Source organism: Emiliania huxleyi (assembly GCF_000372725.1).
Source record: "Emiliania huxleyi CCMP1516 unplaced genomic scaffold EMIHUscaffold_995, whole genome shotgun sequence".
Lineage (NCBI taxonomy): Eukaryota > Haptophyta > Isochrysidales > Noelaerhabdaceae > Emiliania > Emiliania huxleyi.
Genome location: NW_005194667.1, coordinates 1 through 9613, shown reverse-complemented (window position 1 = coordinate 9613; position 9613 = coordinate 1). Strand labels below are relative to the sequence as shown.

At 59.1% G+C, this 9613-nt stretch overlaps 1 protein-coding gene across 1 annotated transcript; it reads right to left on the bottom strand.

The window, feature by feature from the left end:
* Nucleotides 1-186: 186 nt before the first annotated feature.
* On the bottom strand, nt 187-1758 carry EMIHUDRAFT_460300 (hypothetical protein). The gene is made up of 3 exons (XM_005756028.1): nt 1712-1758; nt 1379-1611; nt 187-1315 (listed from the first exon to the last, which is right to left on the bottom strand). The coding sequence occupies exons 2-3, from the start codon at nt 1607-1609 to the stop codon at nt 1034-1036; spliced, it is 513 nt and encodes a 170-aa protein (XP_005756085.1). The 5' UTR covers nt 1610-1611; nt 1712-1758; the 3' UTR covers nt 187-1033.
* Nucleotides 1759-9613: the final 7855 nt, after the last annotated feature.

Below are 9613 nucleotides of genomic sequence, written 5' to 3'. Positions count from 1 at the left end.
GCCTTTCAAAAAAAGATTCCCAGGAGAAAAGGGAGCCCCGGGAGGGAAGCAGGAAGGGGGTTTGGTTCCCCCCCACCAAGCTTGGGGGAAGGCTATTCCGGGAAAGAGGCGACGCTAGAATTTTTCTGTGGGCTAGGATTGGGAGGGAGACCCGAGGGGGGTGCGCCCCCCCCCCCCCCCTTCCGCCGCCGCCGCCTCAACCGCCGCCGCCGCCGCCGCCCGCCGCAACCGCAGAGCGATGCGCTTGCGCCAGGGATGGCCTCGTGTAGGTTTCAGGACATTGCGCAGCGTGCGAACTGCCGACGTTCACACGTTAGTAGTTGCTTCAGGTCATTGCGGTACTCCAGCAGGTCAAGCGTGAGGCGACCCGCCAATACGCTTGGCCAGCTCGGAGCGACGACGACCGCTCGCACGCTGCGACACCTCCCGGGGATAAGGCATAGGAGCGCTTCTACGAAGCAATCTGTCGCCTCCAGGCCACTCTGCGGTAGCACACACACGTGCGTGAACACGATGCGCACCCGAATGCACCACTCCTATCCTTCCGGGCGGAAAGTGGTGCGGTGTGCGTGAACACGATGCGCACGTTAGCACAGCAACCGTAGCTAACAGACAGCGACAATTGCGTAGCGACTAGACAGCAGCTTCAATAGCAACAGCAGTAGCGAGAGCAACAGCAGCAGCAGCAGCAGCAGACGAGAGCTACCCTTCGCTTGCATTCGAGTACACTAGTGACTCGCACTAGTTCGCTCCCTAGGACGAGCGACTCGCGCACGCCAGGGAGAACAATATTAGCTCCGAGAGGTTTGGTCGGTGTGGAGCGGAGCCCGTATTGTACGAGTAGGCCTGTCGATCGCGACGGCCTTGGTTCCCACCTCCCGGCCACCTGCAGCCCGCTCGCAGGTAGCCATCCGATAAGCCATTCACAGCGACAGCTGTGACGGCGCCTCACGTGCTCGGCTTTCACAAAGTCGATCGCCGATCTCCTTGCTCGCGAGCGATGCACGCTGCCCCGCTGCGTTTGCTCGCTCGCTCACACTGCACGATTCGCCCCTCCCGCCACACCCTGCGAACCGTAGGTGGTTGGGCAGGCCCCTTCGGGGCCTAGCATGCATAGCCGGCGCGCTGCCTGCAGCCGGCCCACGCCGCGAAGAGCCCGATCGCCCGCGCCCCAGCCCCGCCAGCCCGCGCGACCTCGTTGCCTCAGCGATCTGCCGAATTGCGAGCACGATGCGATCTCACCATGTGACTGATACATGGTTAGAGGCGCTAGCCTCCGCTGCGGATGGCGTGTGCGACACGACTGCGCCCGTGGCGGGTGGCAGTACGTGTGACACCATGGGACTGATACATGTTACATGTACATGTACTTGTGTGTACACCATGTGAGTGATACATGGGCCAGCGGCGTCTGCCACCGCTGCCGAGCGGCAAGTCCAATACACGGCTGTGTGCCCGTTGCGGGTGTAAAAGCGTGTGACACCGTGTGTATGATGCACGGTCTAACTGCGTTAGCCACCGCTGCCGAGCGGCAAGTGCGACACACCCGGCCCGTTGCGGGCGGCGGCTGAGAGCCATTGCGCGCACAGCTCGACTTGTGCCGCTGCATGGCTATAGCGAGATGCCAATCTCTCGCTCAAGAGATGAGACAATCTCCCTGCCGAGCTCGTTCACACCGCGTGTTCACAGCTCGACTTGTGCCGCTGCATGGCACTATAGCGAGATGCTAATCTCTCGCTCAAGAGATGAGACAATCTCCCCGCCGAGCTCGTGCACACCGCGTGTTCACAGCTCGACTTGTGCCGCTGCATGGCACTATAGCGAGATGCTAATCTCTCGCTCAAGAGATGAGACAATCTCCCCGCCGAGCTCGTTCACACCGCGTGTTCACAGCTCGACTTGTGCCGCTGCATGGCACTATAGCGAGATGCTAATCTCTCGCTCAAGAGATGAGACAATCTCCCCGCCGAGCTCGTTCACACCGCGTGTTCACAGCTCGACTTGTGCCGCTGCATGGCACTATAGCGAGATGCTAATCTCTCGCTCAGTCAAGAGGTGAGACAATCTCCCTGCCGAGCTCGTTCACACCGCGTGTTCACAGCTCGACTTGTGCCGTTGCATGGCACTATAGCGAGATGCTAATCTCTCGCTCAGTCAAGAGATGAGACAATCTCCCCGCCGAGCTCGTTCACACCGCGTGTTCACAGCTCGACTTGTGCCGCTGCATGGCACTATAGCGAGATGCTAATCTCTCGCTCAAGAGATGAGACAATCTCCCCGCCGAGCTCGTTCACACCGCGTGTTCACAGCTCGACTTGTGCCGTTGCATGGCACTATAGCGAGATGCTAATCTCTCGCTCAGTCAAGAGATGAGACAATCTCCCTGCCGAGCTCGTTCACACCGCGTGTTCACAGCTCGACTTGTGCCGCTGCATAGCACTATAGCGAGATGCTAATCTCTCGCTCAAGAGATGAGACAATCTCCCCGCCGAGCTCGTTCACACCGCGTGTTCACAGCTCGACTTGTGCCGCTGCATGGCACTATAGCGAGATGCTAATCTCTCGCTCAGTCAAGAGGTGAGACAATCTCCCCGCCGAGCTCGTTCACACCGCGTGTTCACAGCTCGACTTGTGCCGCTGCATGGCGCTATAGCGAGATGCTTATCTCTCGCTCAGTCAAGAGATGAGACAATCTCCCTGCCGAGCTCGTTCACACCGCGTGTTCACAGCTCGACTTGTGCCGTTGCATGGCACTATAGCGAGATGCTAATCTCTCGCTCAGTCAAGAGATGAGACAATCTCCCCGGCGAGCTCGTTCACACCGCGTGTTCACAGCTCGACTTGTGCCGCTGCATGGCACTATAGCGAGATGCTAATCTCTCGCTCAAGAGATGAGACAATCTCCCCGCCGAGCTCGTTCACACCTGCGTGTTCACAGCTCGACTTGTGCCGCTGCATGGCACTATAGCGAGATGCTAATCTCTCGCTCAAGAGATGAGACAATCTCCCCGCCGAGCTCGTTCACACCGCGTGTTCACAGCTCGACTTGTGCCGCTGCATGGCACTATAGCGAGATGCTAATCTCTCGCTCAAGAGATGAGACAATCTCCCCGCCGAGCTCGTTCACACCGCGTGTTCACAGCTCGACTTGTGCCGCTGCATGGCACTATAGCGAGATGCTAATCTCTCGCTCAAGAGATGAGACAATCTCCCCGCCGAGCTCGTTCACACCGCGTGTTCACAGCTCGACTTGTGCCGCTGCATGGCACTATAGCGAGATGCTAATCTCTCGCTCAAGAGATGAGACAATCTCCCTGCCGAGCTCGTTCACACCGCGTGTTCACAGCTCGACTTGTGCCGCTGCATGGCACTATAGCGAGATGCCAATCTCTCGCTCAAGAGATGAGACAATCTCCCTGCCGAGCTCGTTCACACCGCGTGTTCACAGCTCGACTTGTGCCGCTGCATGGCACTATAGCGAGATGCTAATCTCTCGCTCAAGAGATGAGACAATCTCCCTGCCGAGCTCTTTCACACCGCGTGTTCACAGCTCGACTTGTGCCGCTGCATGGCACTATAGCGAGATGCTAATCTCTCGCTCAAGAGATGAGACAATCTTCCTGCCGAGCTCGTTCACACCGCGTGTTCACAGCTCGACTTGTGCCGCTGCATGGCACTACACTATAGCGAGATGCTAATCTCTCGCTCAAGAGATGAGACAATCTCCCTGCCGAGCTCGTTCACACCGCGTGTTCACAGCTCGACTTGTGCCGCTGCATGGCGCTATAGCGAGATGCTTATCTCTCGCTCAGTCAAGAGATGAGACAATCTCCCTGCCGAGCTCGTTCACACCGCGTGTTCACAGCTCGACTTGTGCCGCTGCATGGCACTATAGCGAGATGCTAATCTCTCGCTCAGTCAAGAGATGAGACAATCTCCCTGCCGAGCTCGTTCACACCGCGTGTTCACAGCTCGACTTGTGCCGCTGCATGGCACTATAGCGAGATGCTAATCTCTCGCTCAAGAGATGAGACAATCTCCCTGCCGAGCTCGTTCACACCGCGTGTTCACAGCTCGACTTGTGCCGCTGCATGGCACTATAGCGAGATGCTAATCTCTCGCTCAGTCAAGAGATGAGACAATCTCCCCGCCGAGCTCGTTCACACCGCGTGTTCACAGCTCGACTTGTGCCGCTGCATGGCGCTATAGCGAGATGCTTATCTCTCGCTCAGTCAAGAGATGAGACAATCTCCCTGCCGAGCTCGTTCACACCGCGTGTTCACAGCTCGACTTGTGCCGTTGCATGGCACTATAGCGAGATGCTAATCTCTCGCTCAGTCAAGAGATGAGACAATCTCCCCGCCGAGCTCGTTCACACCGCGTGTTCACAGCTCGACTTGTGCCGCTGCATGGCACTATAGCGAGATGCTAATCTCTCGCTCAAGAGATGAGACAATCTCCCCGCCGAGCTCGTTCACACCGCGTGTTCACAGCTCGACTTGTGCCGCTGCATGGCACTATAGCGAGATGCTAATCTCTCGCTCAAGAGATGAGACAATCTCCCTGCCGAGCTCGTTCACACCGCGTGTTCACAGCTCGACTTGTGCCGCTGCATGGCACTATAGCGAGATGCTAATCTCTCGTTCAAGAGATGAGACAATCTCCCTGCCGAGCTCGTTCACACCGCGTGTTCACAGCTCGACTTGTGCCGCTGCATGGCACTATAGCGAGATGCTAATCTCTCGCTCAGGCAAGAGATGAGACAATCTCCCTGCCGAGCTCGTTCACACCGCGTGTTCACAGCTCGACTTGTGCCGCTGCATGGCACTATAGCGAGATGCTAATCTCTCGCTCAGTCAAGAGATGAGACAATCTCCCTGCCGAGCTCGTTCACACCGCGTGTTCACAGCTCGACTTGTGCCGCTGCATGGCACTATAGCGAGATGCTAATCTCTCGCTCAAGAGATGAGACAATCTCCCTGCCGAGCTCGTTCACACCGCGTGTTCACAGCTCGACTTGTGCCGCTGCATGGCACTATAGCGAGATGCTAATCTCTCGCTCAAGAGATGAGACAATCTCCCCGCCGAGCTCGTTCACACCGCGTGTTCACAGCTCGACTTGTGCCGCTGCATGGCACTATAGCGAGATGCTAATCTCTCGCTCAAGAGATGAGACAATCTCCCCGCCGAGCTCGTTCACACCGCGTGTTCACAGCTCGACTTGTGCCGCTGCATGGCACTATAGCGAGATGCTAATCTCTCGCTCAAGAGATGAGACAATCTCCCCGCCGAGCTCGTTCACACCGCGTGTTCACAGCTCGACTTGTGCCGCTGCATGGCACTATAGCGAGATGCTAATCTCTCGCTCAAGAGATGAGACAATCTCCCTGCCGAGCTCGTTCACACCGCGTGTTCACAGCTCGACTTGTGCCGCTGCATGGCACTATAGCGAGATGCTAATCTCTCGCTCAAGAGATGAGACAATCTCCCCGCCGAGCTCGTTCACACCGCGTGTTCACAGCTCGACTTGTGCCGCTGCATGGCACTATAGCGAGATGCTAATCTCTCGCTCAGTCAAGAGATGAGACAATCTCCCCGCCGAGCTCGTTCACACCGCGTGTTCACAGCTCGACTTGTGCCGCTGCATGGCACTATAGCGAGATGCTAATCTCTCGCTCAAGAGATGAGACAATCTCCCCGCCGAGCTCGTTCACACCGCGTGTTCACAGCTCGACTTGTGCCGCTGCATGGCACTATAGCGAGATGCCAATCTCTCGCTCAATAAATTAAGCAATCACCCTGCCGAGCTCGTTCACACCGCGTGTTCACAGCTCGACTTGTGCCGCTGCATGGCACTATAGCGAGATGCTTATCTCTCGCTCAAGAGATGAGACAATCTCCCCGCCGAGCTCGTTCACACCGCGGGTTCACAGCTCTCGGCTTGTGCCGCCGCATGGCACTATAGCGAGATCGCAATCTCTCGGGAAGAGATGAGACGACCTCCCTGCCGAGCTAGTTCACACCGCGTGTTCACAGCTCGACTTGTGCCGCTGCATGGCACTGTAGCGAGATGACAATCTCTCGCTCAAGAGATGAGACAATCTCTCTGCTGAGCTCGTTCACACCGCGTGTTCACAGCTCGACTTGTGCCGCAGCATGGCACCATAGCGAGATCACAATCTCTCGCTCAAGAGATGAGGCATAATCTCTATGCCGAGCTCGCCACATGCGATCGATACGTGGCGAGGCCCATTGCGAGCGCTAGCGCGAGATCACAATCTTGTTGACTATCGCGAGATCACAATCTCGCTCAAGAGATGGGACAATCTCTCTGCCGAGCTCGCCATGTGATCGATACATGGCAAGGCCCATGCGAGCGCTAGCGCGAGATCACAATCTCGTTCACTATCGCGAGATCACAATCTCGCTCAAGAGATGAGACAATCTCGCTGCCGAGCTCATTCACACCGCGTGTTCACAGCTCGACTTGTGCCGCTGCATGGCACGATGGCGAGATCGCAATGTCGCTCAAGAGATGAGACAATCGCCCTGCCGAGCTCGCTCAACCGCGTGCGTTCACAGCTGCCTCAGCGAGATGCGCTCACTCAGCGAGCCTGCACGCCGCCCGTAGCTCACACGAAACGCTAGTAGGCGGGTGGCGTCGTGGAGCACGTGGAGGGCTTGGCTGCCCCTCCCGTGAGTCACGGCGTCGGGTGGTCTCGCAGGGACCACCACCCCGCCACCCCGGGGCGGCGTGCGAGCGGTACTCCAGCAGGTCAAGCGTGAGGCGACCCGCCAATACGCTTGGCCAGCTCGGAGCGACGACGACCGCTCGCACGCTGCGACACCTCCCGGGGATAAGGCATAGGAGCGCTTCTACGAAGCAATCTGTCGCCTCCAGGCCACTCTGCGGTAGCACACACACGTGCGTGAACACGATGCGCACCCGAATGCACCACTCCTATCCTTCCGGGCGGAAAGTGGTGCGGTGTGCGTGAACACGATGCGCACGTTAGCACAGCAACCGTAGCTAACAGACAGCGACAATTGCGTAGCGACTAGACAGCAGCTTCAATAGCAACAGCAGTAGCGAGAGCAACAGCAGCAGCAGCAGCAGCAGCAGACGAGAGCTACCCTTCGCTTGCATTCGAGTACACTAGTGACTCGCACTAGTTCGCTCCCTAGGACGAGCGACTCGCGCACGCCAGGGAGAACAATATGCATGCCCGGCTTCCGCTATCAGCGTGTATGGGTTCCGCGCACCGGCCTGGGTTCCGACCTCTTAGGGGGTAGGGTAGGTGAATTACAGCTGCCTCATGGTATGATCCAAAGCCGTTCCTAGATTCCGGCCGCAGGGTGTCGGTCATTAGTGCTAGAGACAGGATCGCGCTGCCGCGACTTACTCAGTCCCCTACACACGAGGAGCCGAACCATCGCCCTCAAGTTGCTTTGCTGAGCTGTGCCGTGCAGGCTGGATCAGAGACTTCGCTCCTCCACGCGTATGCCGTGGCACCCGCCCGAGGGCCACGGCTGGGCGGTCGTGTACCCGCTGCTGCGAGACGTCTTCCTCTCGCTCGGGCTCCTCTCTCTCGGCTCGTGCGCTGCGGTAGTGCTCTTCTACCGCGCTCTGCCGCAGGTGCGCCGCACGCCAGGATGGCTCGTGCAGCGGGCCACCCTCTGCGAGGCCCTCGTGTCTGCCTGCTTTGTCGCGCTCTTCTTTTTCGGCGCGCCGCACGCCTCTCTTCCCAGCGCACAGCTCACCACAGCACACTCACACACCACTGGGGTTGCCCAGTGATGCAGCCGGCGACAAGTGTGCCTTGTGTCGGCTCCCGAGCCATTCGTGCGCAGCGTGTGTGCGCGCGTGGGCCCGCCCTCCGCGACGTGTGTGTAAGACCGATTGACTGACTGATCGCGTTGCCCAGGCGAGCCCGGCCCCAGGCCCGGCCACAATGAGGCGTCGGGCCTCCGGTGACCTCCTCCTCCTCGGATGATGACGATGATTCTGATGCGTGTGGTTCTGGCTCTTACAGGCGTCGGGCCTGTGGCCTCTCCTCCTCACCCTCTCCGTCTTTGAGACGGCGGCGGTCGGCTGGCGGCTGCTGATCTACGTACACTTCCTCACCATCTGCCGCGACCCGTACATGGTTAGCAATGCATGGATGAATGGCTTCGTGCTAGGTGGATTGCCTCACCATCTACCGCAACCCGTTCGCGCCCCACCGCCACCGGGTGCTCTATGTCTACGCGCTGCTCGTCCTATTCACAGTGCTCTATGTCTACCCGCTTCGAATAGGTGCTCTATGTCTACCCGCTGCTCGTCCTGCTCTTTGCGGCGGGCGTGTCTGCGGGCGCCTTCTTCTACGCCACGCGGGCCGAGTACGGCAAGCACAACCTGCAGGCGGGAGATGTGGGGAGATGTGGGGAGATGTGGGGAGATATGGGCCGAGAGTACCAAGCACAACCTGCAGGCGGGAGATGTGGGGAGATATGGGGAGATGTGGGGAGATATGGGCCGAGAGTACGGCAAGCACAACCTGCAGGCGGCCTGCGCCGCCTGCGTGGGTGAATGATCAGTCCGGTCAGATTGGGATCGGCCACATGCAGGCGGCACTCCTCTTCCTGGGCATCACGTGTGTCGTGGTGCCATTTGGCGCCTTCGTCGGCATCGGCCTCTCCCTCTACCTCGGCGAGTGCCGCCCGCTGCCTCATCTCGCCGTGAAGGGCGCCTTCTTCACACACCGCGCCGCTGTGAACAGGCGTGCAGCTGCTCCTCTCGTCGGCAATCGCGAGGGAGGGAGGAGCGCCGCCGTCAATCACTTTCCTCGCGCGGCAGCGCGTGATGCGGCAGCCGCATAGCCGAGAGGCAGCGAGATCTAGCCGAGAGGCAGCGAGATCTAGCCGAGAGGCAGCGAGATCTAGCCGAGAGGCAGCGAGATCTAGCCGAGAGGCAGCGAGATCTAGCCGAGAGGCAGCGAGATCTAGCCGAGAGGCAGCGAGATCTAGCCGAGATTGGCAACGCGTGATGCGGCAGCGCGCCTCTGGCTCTACACGCCGCTCTCGACAACGCCGCCGCTTTCAAGACGACCGCTGTGAACAGACTGCTGTGAACAGGCACGCGTCGGCGTACATGCTGCTGCATGGCACGCAGCTCTGCGCCGCCCTCGCCCTCCTCCTCTCCCTCCTCCTCGCCCCGTCGCTGCATGTGCCGTTGCAGGCTGCCATCTCTCCCCATCTCTCCCCATCTCTCCCCATCTCTCCCCATCTCTCCCCATCTCTCCCCATCTCTCCCCATCTCTCCCCATCTCTCCCCATCTCTCCCCATCTCTCCCCATACCTGCATGTGCATGTGCATGTGCATGTGCATGTGCATGTGCATGTGCATCTGCATGTGCATGTGCATGTGCATGTGCATGTGCATGTGCATGTGCATCTGCATGTGCATGTGCATGTGCATCTGCAGCTGCTAGAAGAGTGAAGATACCCCCGGCAGCAGAAGGCGTAGTTTGACTCTTAGGTTCACCTTTGCTGACTGCCGCCGCAGGCCAGCACCGGAGTCGGAGACGCAAGCGTAGGCGGCGGGGGCGGAGGCGGCGGTCGAGGCGGCGTTGAC

Excerpts from the sequence above, each read along its gene's own strand:
- EMIHUDRAFT_460300 (XM_005756028.1), bottom strand. The coding sequence starts at position 1,609 with ATGCAGCGGCACAAGTCGAGCTGTGCGCGCAATGGCTCTCAGCCGCCG. Across the intron at positions 1,316-1,378 it reads ATGTATCACTCACATGGTGT|CCACGGGCGCAGTCGTGTCG; the intron begins ACACACAAGTAC and ends TACTGCCACCCG.